At 40.3% G+C, this 18,609-nt stretch overlaps 1 protein-coding gene across 15 annotated transcripts in view; it reads right to left on the reverse strand.

Annotated features, from left to right (window-relative positions):
* Window positions 1-11,693: 11,693 nt before the first annotated feature.
* Window positions 11,694-18,609, reverse strand: part of bt (projectin protein bent) — a 101,825-nt gene continuing 94,909 nt past the window's right edge. For all 15 annotated transcript variants that reach the window (XM_043213359.2, XM_043213364.2, XM_043213356.2 and 12 more), the window contains one exon: window positions 11,694-12,818. In XM_043213359.2, coding sequence (XP_043069294.1) covers window positions 12,184-12,818 — 635 coding nt within the window. In that variant the 3' untranslated portion in view covers window positions 11,694-12,183. The remainder of the gene's footprint in view (window positions 12,819-18,609) is intronic.

Consider the following 18,609-nt stretch of genomic DNA (forward strand, 5'->3'; position numbering starts at 1 on the left):
ACAGGCGCGGTCGAAGTGGCAGATGCACTTTGCCATGCAAAGTTACTGATCCACGACACACAACTACACTTGCTTAGCTCGTTCTAAAATTACACATAAACAAAACACGGTACAGTTGAACAAAAACACATAACAACGACACAAACATTAGTAAACTTTAGTATAAATTAAATTAAAAATACAAAAAAATTGTAAGATAAAAAACAAACAAAAAATTTACTTTATGCCAAAAAAAAACGCGAAAAAAAACATTTTCCAATTAACAGTTTGACTTTAAAGTTATATTTATTTGTGTGAATATATGTAACATAGAGAAGGCATCATTTCCGACCACATAAAGTACACACGAGTCGGCATATTAATGCAAAAGTAATGCATTTTTAGTGTTATCTTTTAAATGTAATCAAGTTGTTTTCTTTTATTTTATCAATAAGGCTAATTACCACTTAAAGAACGCAATAAAATATTTTTTTAAAGAATCTTAAGAATATAATAATTAATTTGTAATTTGATATTTTTGACATATTTTTGGCACAAGAATTTTGACAAGTGTATAATAGTATAAAAAAGAAGAAGAAAGAAGAAGTTGAAAGAAATTTAGAATTATTTAATAGAATTTGTGCCCTCCTTTAGCTTCAATAACTTCTTGAAGGCGCCTGAGTACTGAATGAACCAAAATTTGGAGAATCTCTGGAGGTATCTCTGTCCAAAGGGAAGTGATCTCAGAAATGGTATCCTCCCTGGTTTTTTTTTAACGAAACTGTTTTCTTTCGTTTTACAAGAGACCAGCCGATTTCAATTTTGTTGAGGTCTGGGCTTTGCGGTGGCCACTCCAAAGTAGGGCAACCAACATAATTAAAGACCATACGCACTTTGTGGCACTGAGCATTATACTGTTGCAGAATACACTTTTCTCCGGTTTGTCTATTTGCGAAAAGAAAGGCATTATCATTAAGAACTGTCAAATGCTTACCAAGTTACCCAGACCATTATATGCCTCACATCCCCAGAACATCACTGTACCTTCACCATGGCTCACTTTTTGGCTAACAGGGCGCTTCACGGCCGTCGAACAGTGCGATCACTTATCGAATTCTTGGCAGTCGAATTCCGTTGAGTTCAATGCATTAACTGTCAAGAGTATGGACACACAAGGTCTTACTGCACACTTCGGGCTGTCTGTGTAGTCTGCGGGGAGGCCCACAAGTCCGCTTGCTGCACTACAAACAAGGACAGAACCGTGAAGAAATGTGGAAACTGCGGAGGCAGCCATACAGCAAACTATAGAGGATGTATGGTGTATAAGGAGTTAAAGAGTCGCATGCGTCAAGCGACCGCAACGCGCAACCAAAATCCACAGAATGCGTACATTGCGTCAAAAACTACGCCAGACGTCTTCTTCGCCAAAGCTGCGAGATCCTCATTCGGTCCACTAAACACCACCAACGGCTTCTTCTATGCCGATGCTCTACGATCTGGAAGGGAAATTCCAATTCAGCCTAACTCTCAAAGCGCTCAACAGGCCCCAGAATAGCCACACAGCAAAACAGAAACTATGATGCTTACCCTCCAACAAAGTATGATCATTCATGAAAACGACCATGCAAACGCTTGTTCAAAACCAGAACATGGTGATACAGCTGCTCGTAGCACAACAGTCTAAATAATCTATGCAGGCGCTACGAATATCAATGTGGAACGCCAATGGTGTCTCACGGCATAAACTAGAATTATCACAATTCTTAACCGAAAACCATATTGACGTTATGCTACTGGTGGAAACGCATCTTACAAGCAAATACAACTTTCATATAAGAGGCTACACAATCTACCGCACAGATCATCCAGATGGGAAAGCCCACGGCGGAACTGGAGTTCTAATCAGAGAACGCATTAAACACCATTTTCACAAAAGGTTTGCAACAAACTTCTTGCAGGCCACATCTATACAAATTCAGTCAAGCAACGGAATCCTTTCAATCGCTGCCGTTTACTGCCCTCCTCGTTTCGCAATCTCGGAAGGACAATTTATGGACTTCTACAATTCACTTGGGGATCGATTTATAGCCGCAGGAGACTACAACGCAAAACATACGCACTGGGGATCACGTCTAGTGACTCCCAATGGAAGACAATTGTACAATGCAATTAAAAATGTGAAAAATAAACTGGACTACGTTTCCCCTGGAAGTCCCACATACTGGCCAACAGACTCACGAAAGCTCCCAGACCTTATTGATTTTGCAGAGACAAAAAACATACCTCGCAATCTAATAAGTGCCAAAGCAGTCTCGGACTTATCATCAGACCACTCGCCTTTGCTTCTAACGCTTCCTCAAAGCCCAGAAATAACCGAACACCCCTTCAGCCTGTCGTCGCCAAAAACGAACTGGCTAAAATACAAAAAGTACGTGAGTGCCCACATAGAACTCGCCCCGGAATTTAACATGGAATCGGACATCGACTACACTACGAGCGCCCTGGAAGAAGTACTCGTTGCGGCAGCTAAAATCTCTACTCCTCATAGGAAAGATGTATACCGAAACAAACACTTCAAATCTAATCAGCAAATCGAACAGCTCGTGCGAGAAAAGAAGCGCACGCGTCGCGATTGGCAAAACAGCAGATCACCAGCTTCAAAACAACGCCTTAAGGATGCAACCCGATCACTCGACCAGGCTCTTCACCAACAGGAAGAAAATGCACAGCTGAGGTATATCCAGAATCTCTCGCCAACAAGCACAAAGTACCCCCTGTGGAGGGCCCACCCAAATCTTAGCGCCCCAATTGAAACGACCACCCCGATAAAAAAACTCTTCGGGATGCTGCGCTCGCAGCGACGAAGACCGAGCTGAAACATTCGCCACACATCTCCAAAGTGTCTTCCAGCCAAACCCAGCCTCAAATTTATTCCTCCTGCCAGAAATTCAGCCAGAGTCCTCCCCTCAGCCAGCCGCACCTTCATTCCGGCCGAACGAAATCGAAAAAGTCATAAGAGGGCTATAACCAAAAAAGGCTCCCGGTGGTGACTATTGACCCCAAAGATGCTGATCGAACTTCCAAAATGCGCTATAGAGGTCGTCTGCAAACTATTTGATGGAATCATTAATCTTGGCTATTTCCCAAAAAAGTGGAAGAAATCCATCATTATAATGATACCGAAGCCTGGAAAAGACCACACAATTCCGTCATCATACAGACCAATAAGCCTTCTATCTTGTTTGTCTAAATTGTTTGAAAAATGCTTGTTAACTCGGATAATACCACATCTGGAAGCTTGCAATATTATCCCGGCACACCAATTTGGCTTTCGAAGAAACCATGGAACCATCGAACAGGTGAACAGATTAACATCCGAAATACGCTCAGCCTTCGAACAGCGAGAATACTGCAGCGCTATTTATCTCAAGCGACGTATCTCAAGCTTTCGACCGAGTTTGGCTCATCGGACTCATGCACAAAATTAAAACGTATTTGCCAACATACACCCACAAGCTACTGGAATCATACCTCTACAATAGGGTATTCTCAGTGAGATGCAACGCAGCTACTTCGGGCGACTACACCATCGAAGCTGGAGTTCCACAAGGAAGCGCACTCGGCCCGTGTCTATATGTTTTGTATACTGCGGATATTCCTACGAGCGCACAACTAACAACCTCAACGTTCGCCGACGATACCGCTATCCTTAGTCGCTCCAGATGCCCAACGCAGGCAACACCCCAACTGGCTAATAATCTCACAATAGTGGAAAGGTGGCTGTCCGACTGGCGCATTAAAATAAACGAACAAAAGTGTAAACACTCCGCTTTTACTAAACGGTATGCAGATCCCTCAAGCTAACGACGTAACGTACCTTGGCGTTCACCTTGATAGACGACTTACCTGGCGCAAGCACATCGAATGCAAAAAGATGCACCTAAAACTGAAAGCCAGCAGGCTCCACTGGATCATAAACTCACGATCGCCACTGTGCCTGGACTACAAGTTACTACTGTACAATTCAGTCCTAAAGCCAATCTGGACGTATGGCTCCCAGCTGTGGGGGAACGCGAGCAGCAGCAACATAGACATCATACAGCGTGCACAATCAAAAATCTTGAGAACTATCACAGGGGCACCTTGGTATGTTCGCAACGAAAACATCCACCGGGATCTGGGCATTATCGCAGTGAAAGACGAAATCCAGAAGCAAAAAGAGTCATACAAAGAAAAACTGTCTGCGCACCCAAATTTTCTCGCTCGGGGATTGACTCGGGTTTCTAGCGTATCCCGCCTTAGACGCAACGACCTCCCAACCCAGCAATCGATTTTTAGGGCCGTCTAACTCCGTATCAGTCAATATGACTGTTAGTTAAGTTCAAAATATAAGATTTGATACGCCTCTTGTTAGTCTCGCAAAGAGAAGATTCAAGAAATAAAAGCAACGTAAAAACGTAAATCCTTTTTTGTAATTCCCTGAAAAGGACTCGATCTTCAGTGTGAGTAGTTTTGCGCTTACCTCCTAACATTGGAAAGTTTCTCAGGTCATTATGTGTTTTGATCGTATTAATTTGATAATGCATAGTTTGACACGAGACCTTGATCTCCGTTACAATATCTTTAACTGCTATACCAGCATTGAGCTTGGCTACCATTGTCGATCTGGCTACCAAACTTAACTCAGCAGTTGTACGCTTGGTTTTAAATTAATTTAATCAATTTTAGTTTTTTATTAACGTTGATTTTCGTACACTAGATTAAAATACACGGAGAATACACTTGCGCTCAAAAATGAAAGACATCCACCCAAAACTACCGTCAAAGTACTTTTGCCGCTCTTATCGCTCTTATGCACTCTTGTATTTTTATTATTGGCTCCCATGTATATCCGAGCAAGTTCCTGCAGCTTGTCTCCGATTTTGGGCATGTTGAGATCTCGTTCGATGTCTCAGGTTCGAATAAACCACGGAGCTTCAAAGATCCATCTTTTTCCCAAAGAAGATTTTTCGCTTGCAAAACCCGGATTTTGTTCAGGTTGGTTTTTGCAGCGATACCATAAACCTAAAGTCTTGGAGACTTGTTGCTAATATGGACTTGTATGTATATATGTTCGCCGATTTCTTAACTTTTGGAAAGTATCCAACAGTTAGTACGCTGTTAAACGCAACGACGTACGCAACGTCACCAGGAATTGCAAGGCTGAATCCGGTGAAAGTCAGTTCGTCCTGTTGTCCAAAAGGTCTGCACCGGGAGTTTTCTTTGGCGAAAGTTCAGAAGGTTCCTGGATTTGTATATTAACCTCGATAAGCTGTTGTAGGTGGACTGTGAAAGTGTTTAAATTAGCACCTCTGGCAGGGAGTCGCGAACGCTGTGGTTTTCTCTCTGGTGTTGTGTCAGGAGAGTGTAAGTGTGAGTGTTCTTGGAGTGTGATCCGAGGAGAGTTTGTCGAGTGTTCTTACTTGTAGCCTGTCTATAGCGCATTGATAATGAAAAAATTCATCACTGTCGGTGTTAGCAGGGGGTTATATGTGCAAAAAGTGGGTTTACCCGTGGCAAGTACTTGATAATGCCCATTTGCAGTGACTTGTTGGAACAGCTTACCCCTTCTACAGGCTCACGAGTTTCCCCACCATGCATGTTTGACGTTATAATCATCGCCAGGAATGAACTTACTTCCAAAACCGGCCGACAAAGATTTAAATTCTGATTGAACCCATGTTTCTGCTGAAGGTAAATATACCGCCACTAATGTGACATTCCCTTCCGAAGTCTGTAATTAGACGCTTGCTATCTGTCTGTCGTTGCTAATGGCGGAGGGCAGGGGAATGTGACTTAGGGAATCCTTTATAATAACTGCAGAGCCACCTCTGCTGTTGCCACTGGGGTGATAACCATGGTATATGAGATATCCTGGCAAAAGATTGTTTCTGCGACAAGCATTATGTCTATGTTATGAGCGCTGAGGAATAATAGAAGCTCTTCAGAACCTCTAACTAGTCCACGAGCGTTCCACAATCCGATATTTAGTGATAAATCATTTCGGCAATCGCGCAATTAGAGCCTGGACCAGCTCCCTGGACCAACAAAGCCTTGTTGGACTCTGCATTTTCCTGCATCAGCTTCAATAGATTGTCCAGTTTGGTATTGATGCTGCAGGTTGATCAATCTACAGGGTTGAGCCAGTCCTTGCTTGCATATCTTTGGATCGAGGTATATCAGCATACGATATATTCGTTCTTAAGTCTTCAGCTGGTATGAATCTACGCGAAGCGCGCCGTGGATGATTGGTTGTCGGGAGTCTAGGCCTCGGCTTTTGTTTTTTATTTTTTTCTGTTCTGACTGGGCAGCTTTTATCTGTCGAGGCGTGGTTACCGCTACAGTGTACGCACAAGCATGTATCACTGACACAGAGTGAGAAACGAGTAGCGTGAGGCCCACATTTACCACAAGCCGGGTCCAGGACACAGTAGTTTTTCGAGTGCCCAAAAATTTTACAAAATTTTACAAAATTTTACATTGAAGCAATTCTTTTCTACCGGAAGCACTCTCGACAGTGACTCTATATCTCCCAAGATTTATTATTTTTAGGGAATCTGCTACGTTTGCACCCTGCTTTAGATTGACATAAAACAAGTTTTGCCTAATTTTAAAATTTATTGTGGCTTCATTATCATCTTCGTTAACCTGTATGTTCTTCCAATCTGTTTTTTTAGGGCACTATATGTCAGTAAATCCGTGTTCAATCTGTGATTTCGGTACATTTGATTGGATTCCTTTGAGAACTTCTCTGAAGGCCTTATCTTCTTTCAGCTGATGGTGCTAAAATTGTCAGTTAAGCGATGTCAGTGTTTTTACAGCTACCCGAAAAGCGTCAAAGTTGGCTGCATATTTATATTCTGGAAAAACCAAATTTGGAAGTGCAAATGTTGTAGTTTGAGGAGCCAATGCTATGAATAAGAGATTCTTCTAATAAGACCGGACCGCTTAAGTTCGGTATGCAAATAACAGGTATCTTGTTGGATTTTGCGGATTGATCATCTCCACCAAATGGAATTGTATCCCAGGTCATGTTCCATTTGTTCTGCTTCAGCAGCCAGAATCCAGAACTACCCAATGCGTTTGCAGAGGAACAATCGGCCGGCTTGTTGAGAGCAGGTAAAGAGGAGTGAGCCACATCTTTTCGTTTTCGGTTGACTTTCCGCCCTGGAGCTTGTTAACAGAGTTGATACATTTGTCAGCGGAGACATAGTTGGGCATATGCTGCTGGTCGCAGTTGCAGTCACGGTGTAAGTAGAGGTATTGCCCAAGCTTGTTTTGGCGTTTGTAATGGTGCAGAAAACACTAGAAGTAGAGTTACTGCTAAGTGGAGCTGGTGATCGCTGTTTGATCAGGCATACCTGCAAGGTAGGCAGATTGATCTGAATGCCGGGCGCGGTTTTGGGATGTAATATCTGCAGGGTCTGCAGCAGCTATTTGTCTCATCTTCTCAAATTTATTGCTTCTATTGCTAGGCTGTGAGCGAGCAGATGACCCTTCCATTATATCATGATATTCACAGTGCAAAATCAATAGTCTGCGAAATAAGTTGTAGACAACCTCCCGTTTACGCAACGCTCAGAGCGAGTGGTATAACAACAACCTTTTAAGTCTCTCTTATTTGTGTTGGATTTCTTGACAATAGCAGCCACCGCTTTGCAGTGGCGAAAAATAGACTTCGTGTGCAAAGTGTTCACAAGAGCGGTAACGGATTTTTTGAGGTAATTATCGAACACACGTCTTTACTCTACGAGGCTGGACGGGAACTCCGCAGTCTTATCAGCAGAAGAATAACGCAAAAGGTAAATGACTCAAAATTTGAAATATTTAAATGATTTTTTCCCCGAAGACAAAGGTAAGCAAAAACATTTTTTTTTTCGGGATTCCATACTTTTAAACTTTAGTTAAAGTGTAAGTGAAACACATGTATACCGGATATAATATAGTCTGGAATAATTCCTAGTAATTGCCAAACTTAAACAGTTACTTTTTATACCCTTGCAGAGGGTATTATAATTTTGTCCAAAAGTGTGCAACGCAGTGAAGGAGACATCTCCGACCCTATAAAGTATATATATTCTTGATCAGGATCACCTCCTGAGTTGATATGAGCATGTCCGTCTGTCCGTCTGTCCGTCTGTCTGTCTGTCCGTCTGTCTGTTTCTACGCAAACTAGTCTCTCAGTTTTAAAGCTATCGACTTGAAACTTTGCACACACCCTTCTTTCCTTTGCACGCAGTATATAAGTCGAAACGGCCCGGATCGGCCGACTAAATCCTATAGCTGCCATATAACTGATTGATCGGAAATGGTATAACTTTGGTGTTTTTAGAGTTAGAGAATTTAGCATGAGCGCTATTTTTGGCAAAATATTACGACATGCCAAATTTCTTAAGGATCGCCCGACTATATCCTATAGCTGCCATATAACTGATGACCCAACTTTCGTGTTTTTGAAGATAAAAAGCTGGAACTTGGTACAGATATCCTGGCAAAAGATTGTTTCTGCGACAAGCATTATGTCTATGTTATGAGCGCTGAGGAATAATAGAAGCTCTTCAGAACCTCTAACTAGTCCACGAGCGTTCCACAATCCGATATTTAGTGATAAATCATTTCGGCAATCGCGCAATTAGAGCCTGGACCAGCTCCCTGGACCAACAAAGCCTTGTTGGACTCTGCATTTTCCTGCATCAGCTTCAATAGATTGTCCAGTTTGGTATTGATGCTGCAGGTTGATCAATCTGCAGGGTTGAGCCAGTCCTTGCTTGCATATCTTTGGATCGAGGTATATCAGCATACGATATATTCGTTCTTAAGTCTTCAGCTGGTATGAATCTACGCGAAGCGCGCCGTGGATGATTGGTTGTCGGGAGTCTAGGCCTCGGCTTTTGTTTTTTATTTTTTTCTGTTCTGACTGGGCAGCTTTTATCTGTCGAGGCGTGGTTACCGCTACAGTGTATGCACAAGCATGTATCACTGACACAGAGTGAGAAACGAGTAGCGTGAGGCCCACTGCATTTACCACAAGCCGGGTCCAGGACACAGTAGTTTTTCGAGTGCCCAAAAATTTTACAAAATTTTACAAAATTTTACATTGAAGCAATTCCTTTCTACCGGAAGCACTCTCGACAGTGACTCTATATCTCCCAAGATTTATTATCTTTAGGGAATCTGCTACGTTTGCACCCTGCTTTAGATTGACATAAAACAAGTTTTGCCTAATTTTAAAATTTATTGTGGCTTCATTATCATCTTCGTTAACCTGTATGTTCTTCCAATCTGTTTTTTTAGGGCACTATATGTCAGTAAATCCGTGTTCAATCTGTGATTTCGGTACATTTGATTGGATTCCTTTGAGAACTTCTCTGAAGGCCTTATCTTCTTTCAGCTGATGGTGCTAAAATTGTCAGTTAAGCGATGTCAGTGTTTTTACAGCTACCCGAAAAGCGTCAAAGTTGGCTGCATATTTATATTCTGGAAAAACCAAATTTGGAAGTGCAAATGTTGTAGTTTGAGGAGCCAATGCTATGAATAAGAGATTCTTCTAATAAGACCGGACCGCTTAAGTTCGGTATGCAAATAGCAGGTATCTTGTTGGATTTTGCGGATTGATCATCTCCACCAAATGGAATTGTATCCCAGGTCATGTTCCATTTGTTCTGCTTCAGCAGCCAGAATCCAGAACTACCCAATGCGTTAGCAGAGGAACAATCGGCCGGCTTGTTGAGAGCAGGTAAAGAGGAGTAAGCCACGTCTTTTCGTTTTCGGTTGACTTTTCGCCCTGGAGCTTGTTAACAGAGTTGATACATTTGTCAGCGGAGACATAGTTGGGCATATGCTGCTGGTCGCAGTTGCAGTCACGGTGTAAGTAGAGGTATTGCCCAAGCTTGTTTTTGCGTTTGTAATGGTGCAGAAAACACTAGAAGTAGAGTTACTGCTAAGTGGAGCTGGTGATCGCTGTTTGATCAGGCATACCTGCAAGGTAGGCAGATTGATCTGAATGCCGGGCGCGGTTTTGGGATGTAATATCTGCAGGGTCTGCACCAGCTATTTGTCTCATCTTCTCAAATTTATTGCTTCTATTGCTAGGCTGTGAGCGAGCAGATGACCCTTCCATAATATCATGATATTCACAGTGCAAAATCAATAGTCTGCAAAATAAGTTGTAGACAACCTCCCGTTTACGCAACGCTCAGAGCGAGTGGTATAACAACAACCTTTTAAGTCTCTCTTATTGGTGTTGGATTTCTTGACAATAGCAGCCACCGCTTTGCAGTGGCGAAAAATAGACTTCGTGTGCAAAGTGTTCACAAGAGCGGTAACGGATTTTTTGAGGTAATTATCGAACACACGTCTTTACTCTACGAGGCTGGACGGGAACTCCGCAGTCTTATCAGCAGAAGAATAACGCAAAAGGTAAATGACTCAAAATTTGAAATATTTAAATGATTTTTTCCCCGAAGACAAAGGTAAGCAAAAACATTTTTTTTTTCGGGATTCCATACTTTTAAACTTTAGTTAAAGTGTAAGTGAAACACATGTATACCGGATATAATATAGTCTGGAATAATTCCTAGTAATTGCCAAACTTAAACAGTTACTTTTTATACCCTTGCAGAGGGTATTATAATTTTGTCCAAAAGTGTGCAACGCAGTGAAGGAGACATCTCCGACCCTATAAAGTATATATATTCTTGATCAGGATCACCTCCTGAGTTGATATGAGCATGTCCGTCTGTCCGTCTGTCTGTCTGTCCGTCTGTCTGTTTCTACGCAAACTAGTCTCTCAGTTTTAAAGCTATCGACTTGAAACTTTGCACACACCCTTCTTTCCTTTGCACGCAGTATATAAGTCGGAACGGCCCGGATCGGCCGACTAAATCCTATAGCTGCCATATAACTGATTGATCGGAAATGGTATAACTTTGGTGTTTTTAGAGTTAGAGAATTTAGCATGAGCGCTATTTTTGGCAAAATATTACGACATGCCAAATTTCTTAAGGATTGCCCGACTATATCCTATAGCTGCCATATAACTGATGACCCAACTTTCGTGTTTTTGAAGATAAAAAGCTGGAACTTGGTACAGATTTTATTTTTGGTCAGTTAATCCGACCTACCAAATTTCATAACGATCGACCGACTATATCTTATAGCTGCCATATAACTGAACAATCGGAAATGGTTTTTGGTAGAAATAGCAACTTTGGTATGTTTGAAGATAGAAGTTTGGGACCTTTTTTAGATTTTGTATTGTAATAAATTGGATTATATATTCATATTCCTATAAGGATCGGCCAACTATATCCGATGTTTGCGATACATATCCGGTTTTAACTGCAAGGGTATATAAATAGGTATATAAACTTCGGCTCCGCCCGAAGTTAGCTTTCCTTTCTTGTTTTCACTCTAATTTTAAATATGTGTGCGTTTTGCCACCCCCCCCCCCTAGTATAAACGTATGAAACGTCACGCTGTCAGCCTACTTTCTGCTATTCATTACTAATACTTATGCATTAAAACCATACAAATCTATTGAGTGCCGACCACTGATTTAAACGGACAATTTTATAGTTGTCCGAACTGAAAATGTGTTAAACTTGATCTGGCAGCAAGCAATTCAGGGCTCCGTGAATGTTTACCATCGACCCATGCCAAAAAAAAGAAGAGAATTTTTGAAATATTTCTTTATTGATTTTTTTTGTCAATTACTTTTTAAATACTTTAAGCTCTTACATAGGTGACGTAGATAAAATAATGATTGGGTATAGAAGTCTCGAATTATTGAATGCCAAATGAGTTGTTGTTTATTTGAGGATGCCATAAGTCATTCAAGTATCGAGCCTTCTAAGACCTTACATAGTATCTGTAATAAATTTGGCATACAATTTTTAAAAATTGTAATAGCTTAAATTTCTAAATATGCTTGGTTCGCTTAATAATATTACTATATGTATATTTGGTACCGGGGATAATGAAGAGTGGAAATGCATAAACAAATTATATACAACTATTAATATACAAAATGTTTATGTGTATATGAATATGGTTGAGTGATAAAACCGACAAATAATGAGCAGTCTAATTTTGGTATAATCTTATTAAATAAAAAATAAATAAATATATTTATGTTTTCTGGAGTTTTTCAAACAAATAATTTTTTCAAGGCTCAGAGTTGTATATGTTTACCGAAAACGCGCATATACTTTCACCACTTCTTGCAATAGCCTTGGCCTGGTATTGACCAACATCGTCCATATTGCATTTGGAGACCGAGAAACTATATTGATTATGTTCCTTAGTAAAGGAGTATCGCGAAAGGGTTTCATCGATGGGTTTACCATCCTTCACCCAAGTCAAATTAAGAAGTTCTGAGTCTAATTCGCAGTTGAATTTTACACTTTCCCCCTCTTGAATTGAAACTGAAATCGGGAACCTTACAAACGCGGGAAGTTTTGGCTCATCCCCAGGGACCTCGACATTAATGGTACAAGAACTAAACGATTCCCCTATATCATTAAAAGCTTCGCACGTATAAGTACCTCCATCTTCTGGAAAAATTTCTGCTATTTGCAAACGGTATATATTAGCTTCGTTAGAATATTGGAAATCCTTGCTTGGTTTTATCTCTTTGTTGTTATGCAACCACACGACATCAAACTGTTCGGCTCCAATAATTCGACATGCCAATGTAACTGCATCTCCATCTTTTACATATCGAGATTCCAGGTGACTAACTACTTTAGGTGCTTTATCGTTGGGGGCAACGCGAAGATTGGAAACATTTTTTCCCAGTGCTATAATACGAAAAAAAATAAAATGTTTTTTATTAAATGTATGTATTATATATTATCAACTACTATAAAAAAACATAACAAAAACTAAAATATATCTTATACATTTTATAGTAAAAATGTTTAAATATAAATAATACAAAAAATGTTTCATCAATAAAAAAGTGTGTTTAACCATTAAATATTCAATATATGGAAAAACAGGTAAATACATTTTGATCTTTTGCAGTAACCAAGGTAACGAACCGCAAGCCTCAGTGTGCACGAGAAAACTCTTTATAAAGCCGCAGAATTAAAAAGTTTCTGTGTGCCGCTGAATTCTATACCAATGAAAAATTATTCCATATAATTTATGCCAAAACTTTTGCCAAAAGTTATTTTTGTAGAAATTTGCGTAAATGTGAAACGATTTTGACTCAATAAATTCAATAAAAATGCTAATAGGGATATTGGAGTTTTCAGACAAAATATTTTTTCTCCAATAACATTATTATTTTGAATACGAGTCGATTGACACCTAAATCACCTCAATCTGATTTTTGTTTGATTTTTATTTTTCTACCAAAATGAAACTTACTTTAGCCTCACTGGCGAGACAAACTTTTACCTCACTCGATCTCGTGCTGCTGAACGAGGGAAACCAGCACACTTTCAGCACTGCTGACGCAGGACCAATCAACCTCACATTCGCAAGTTACCCGTTAGCGGCTGACGCTAACTGGCTCATAAGCAGCAGTGTTACGGCGAGCAACCATGAGGCGATATTGTGTTCAATCGGGAGCCAGAAGGAGCGTCTGAGGGGACCGAGCCCACGAGGCTACAGAGTCAATATGCTCCAGATGAGGAGCTTCACCGAGACAGCGCGCGACATTGGCGACGTCCCAACATGACGAGCCAACGAAATGGCTGACACCTTTACAGCTAAGCTCGAGGGGGCGTGCATAGCGAGCATGCATTAGCATGTACCACGCCCCCGTGTACCGGTGGAGTGACAAGATTGACTCCATCTGCGTGAGGTCAAGGAGCCTGATGCAGCGAGCGAAAGACAGCAACAGCTTAGAGGAGCGGTACATAGAAGAAAGGTTGAGTCGTTGTATAGGCCAATCTGCAAGGTCTTCGACAGGCTGAAGATGATTCTCGCCGCCTCAGGCGATCTCCAAGAAGTACGGGTTCCGATGGGAAGGTCGACGGTGGACGCCATAGAGGCGGTGGTTATCATTGATATATATTCCCGCAATAGCGGGAGTTTTAGAGATTTTTAGGCATATTGGCAGGCATATTATTCTTTAGCTCAGTTTTTGTCATTGATTCTCGCTTCTGCTTTAACACTAACTTTAAGTGTCATTAGATTAACTTGAAAGGTAGCCTAGATGGAAAGCGCATGCTCCGTATTCGACCCGAGGGTTCTATTTTATGAGTGAGGTTGATTCAATTTTTCAAAAGTGAATTTTAGTTAAATGATTATTTTTATAATATTAACTTTAATTATTATTTTAAATTGCATTCTTGTAATACAATTGTTGTAAAAATAATAATGTTTTTAATAATTTTATTATGAGAGGTATGGGGAAAATAGTGACTGACGTGTCGGATGACAAAATAACGGACGGACTCCCTTGGAATTTTATTTACCGGTCATAATTTTTTTTCAATAATACTACATTTAAAGATAGAGCTTAAAGATAATTAAACAAAAATGAAAAACATTAAAGTCCTAAGAAGGATTCAAACCTAAAAAAATTTTACAGAGAGCTACTACTTTACGCATTAAGCTACTACCCTGACTCGATCGGCGCCGGCGGGACAATTAGAAAAAACATTTCGCAAAAAATTGCAAGCGGCGAGTACAGGGTTGAACAGAAGAAAAGCACATGGAATATTTTAAGTGACACATGTGATTTAAGTGATTCATGTGGATTTGCGAATATTTTGTAGCACATACAAAAAAGTCCTTAAATTCACGCAAAGGCAAACACCAAATCTGCCGAGGCACAAGTACTGCATAATATTAAAGAATCCACAGGAGGAGAAAAATGCGAGCAGCGCAGCTACGAGACTTAGCCTTACTTAGACTTAAAAAATATTGTAAAAGAACAGAGACATTTTGATCGTTGGAGCGGCACCTCAGCTGCTCCTTCTAAATAAAAACCCGAAAAATAATCAAACCACGGAACAACTGAGTTATCCTATGACATAACAATATCCCAATAAAGTTAACACCATCATCTGTTTCAAATGTTTCTTTTTTTTTAAACTTAGTCCAATCAAAATGTTACACTGCGCGATCGCCATTAGAAGAATTAGAAAGGTACATATTAGCTTTTTAGAAAGAGGGATTTTTAATAACGGCTTTGAACCAATTGATAGGTAGCATCAGAAAAAAAATTCTTACCCCGGTTCTAGTCTTACTGGAAGTTCTTGCTATATCTGCCACACTACTGGTCAGTCGAAGAAAGGGTTTTTTTCATGTTAGGTATTGTTATTACCGAAAAGCGAAATAGGCTTACTCCAAAGTCTGTGGACGATATAATATTTCACCACTATTTACATTCGAGCAGAACAGAGTAAATTCTGATTTTTGTACTTTTTTTTTTATTATATCCTTGTAGAGGGTATCCTATAGATGCCATACAACTGATTGATCGGAAATGCCATACCTTTGATGCTTTTAGACTTAGAGAGTTGGGACTTACAATTAAAAGCAGAAAGTAGGCTGAAAGCATGACGATTCATACGTTTATAATATGTGTGGGCGGCAGAGCTTGGGCAGAGAAATTTCTCATGCACCTGGAATATTGGCCTGCCGACCACTGCTCTAAAGTTAAAAGGCATGAACAAAAAAAGGTTTTTTTTTTGTATATTTTTGTGCTTGGGAAAAAAACAACCGAAACAATTCAATAGTGAAATATAATAAAAAAATTCTAAAGCTCCTAAAAAATTCATAGTCTATAATTTGTAGCTGTAGATTAGCCATTGAAATAGTTTGGCCATAGACTAGCCATCAAAATAATCAAAATATGTTCTTTAGACATAAACAAAGAGATTTACTTTTTGGTGGCGGAAGTCAGCGAAGCAAAATTTTGACACAAACTTGATCTGCGCGGATACTATACGAGTTCAAGATCCAAATCGGATAGTTCTAACTCTTACAGTCTTTGATCTCCACGAAGTCAAAACTGTAACACTCTTGTATGGAAAATGGTATATATAGGGGTATATCTTCTCTGAAAATCGGCAAATGAGGCAGATTTTAAATTAACTATAGAAATAGTTTGGCATTTTTCAAAAAAACTTCCTGCACAGGTGCTATAGAAATTTGCAATTTGTGGAAGCGAATGAGCTGCATGGGTATTATAGTAGTCTCCATACCAAATCCTATGGCTCAATCTTTTATAGTCCCTGAGATCCACTCGTTCATACCGACAGACCGACATGGCAGTATCGACTCTGCTGTTCCAGAATATATACATATATGTCGGCGAATGTATGTGTGTGTTTGTGCGAATACACATTTTCGGGTATTTCACCAGAGTCCTCTTGTGAGTGTGTGGTTGCCAGGCAACCGTTGGCAGGCGACGTTTTTAGGATGTTGTCGCTTTAAAAAAGTATCGTTGAGCCGAGGCGTCAGCGTTGTGTCGCTGTCGCCGATCGAGGTTCGGTAGTATGCACAGGAGGAAGAGAATTAGACGCAGGCAGTTGCGTACCAGAACTTGAAGTGTGTACAAGGCTGAAACTCGTTGCGCCGCAATGGAAGACAACAACAACAACAAAAACGATCATGATTCGACATCAGAAGTGGGATCTGGCCACCAGCCTTCAACACTAGATGGACCATGGCGTACCCTGATGGAATTGCAAAATAAAAATTTAATTGAACTAGTGAGAGCCATAAAAACAACTTTACCTGATGCAGGGCAGAACAAAACTGTGCAACTACCCAAATTTAACCCAGACAAACCAGGTGCCAACGCATCATCGTGGTGCACAACGGTGGAAATAATTTTACAAGAAAACACATTGAGAAGCAGTGCGTTGGTTATGGCTTTGAGTTCGGCTTTAGAAGGAAGTGCTTCGCAATGGCTTTCGCAAGTGTGCTATGATGAAATTTCTTGGCCTGAGTTTAAAGAATAGTTTATATGTTTTGTAATATGCCATCAAATCGACCGACTGATGGCGAGAGTCTGGCTGTTCATGCAAGTCGCATGCTTACCGAACTAACGACGAAATGGCGTCAAATGGGTCACATATCCACCCAATGTACAAAGAAGGAAGCTGACAGGAACAAGGCATTCAATCGGGAGAAGCGAGTGGAACAGTGCAGCGTTGCAGTACCAAAGGGATGCCTGAACCATAGAGGCCAAATTTTCGAAATCACCTTCGATTCGGGATCGGAATGCTCGTTGATAAAAGAAAAGCTAAGTACCAAATTTTCTGGTAAAAGATTTAATAATATTGTTATGTTAAGAGGTATCGGCAGCAATGGAATATGTAGTACTTTACAAATATTAAGCAATGTAAAAATTGATGATTATTGTATCGAAATTTTGTTTCATATAATAGGCGATGATGATGTGCAAAACGACATTGTAATTGGTCGTGAGATATTAAATCAGGGTCTTGATATTGTCATTTCATCAAACCAATTAAGGATCTCAAAGACCAAAGTAGTTAATTTGTGTACCGGCAATGAGCCAGCCGATAATGATACTGAGCTTGAGGGACAAGATAAAATAAAACTACATTCACTGTTGGCAAAGTACTCAAATTCATTCATAACTGGGATCCCAAGTACTAAAGTCAGAATTGGCGAAATGAAAATTAGGTTGATTGATCCAACAAAAACCGTACAGAGAAGGCCATATCGTTTAAGTCCATGCGAGCGAGATTTGGTTAGGGACAAAGTTAATGAACTGTTAAAATGCAATATAATTAGGCCAAGCTGCTCACCTTATGCAAGCCCTATATTATTGGTGAAGAAAAAAAATGGTACGGACAGACTTTGTGTTGACTTTAGAGAGCTGAATTCAAATACGGTCGCTGATAAATACCCTTTACCACTTATACAAGATCAAATCAATAGGCTTGGGGGAGTTAATTATATTACATGTCTAGACATGGCCAGCGGATATTACCAAATTCCTTTACATTCAGTATGATATCATGATAGCCGCCTCAACAAAATGCGAGGCGCTAGAAGGATTACAGATCGTTCTGGATGTTTTGACAAAGGCTGGGTTTTCATTCAATCTTACAAAGTGCTCATTCATGAAAACATCGGTTCAATATTTGGGTTACAATATAAGTGCGGGTGAGATTTGTCCAAACCCACAGAAAGTTGTAGCGTTGACTGCTCTTCCGCCTCCACAGTCAGTCACTTCACTTAGACAATTCATTGGGCTAGCATCCTATTTCCTATTTATAACTGCAGATAAAAACAAATTTATTTGGAAAACAGAGCATGAACAGATACGGAAAAAGGTTATTGCCACTCTTACCGACAAACCAGTCCTTGTTATTTTTGACCCTTATTATCCAATCGAATTACACACAGACGCCAGTTGCAGTGGCTACGGTGCAATTTTATTACACAAAGTTAATAACAAACCCCAGGTAATAGAATACTATAGCAAAACTACTTCACCGGCAGAATCAAGATACCACTCGTACGAGTTGGAAACCTTAGCTGTCGTGAACGCCATTAAGCATTTTCGACATTATTTGCTGGGCAGGAACTTTGTAGTTTATACTGACTGCAACTCGCTTAAGGCGTCGAGAAATAAACGAGATTTAACCC

The sequence above is a fragment of the Drosophila bipectinata genome, chromosome 4 (assembly GCF_030179905.1).
Source record: "Drosophila bipectinata strain 14024-0381.07 chromosome 4, DbipHiC1v2, whole genome shotgun sequence".
NCBI lineage: Eukaryota > Metazoa > Arthropoda > Insecta > Diptera > Drosophilidae > Drosophila > Drosophila bipectinata.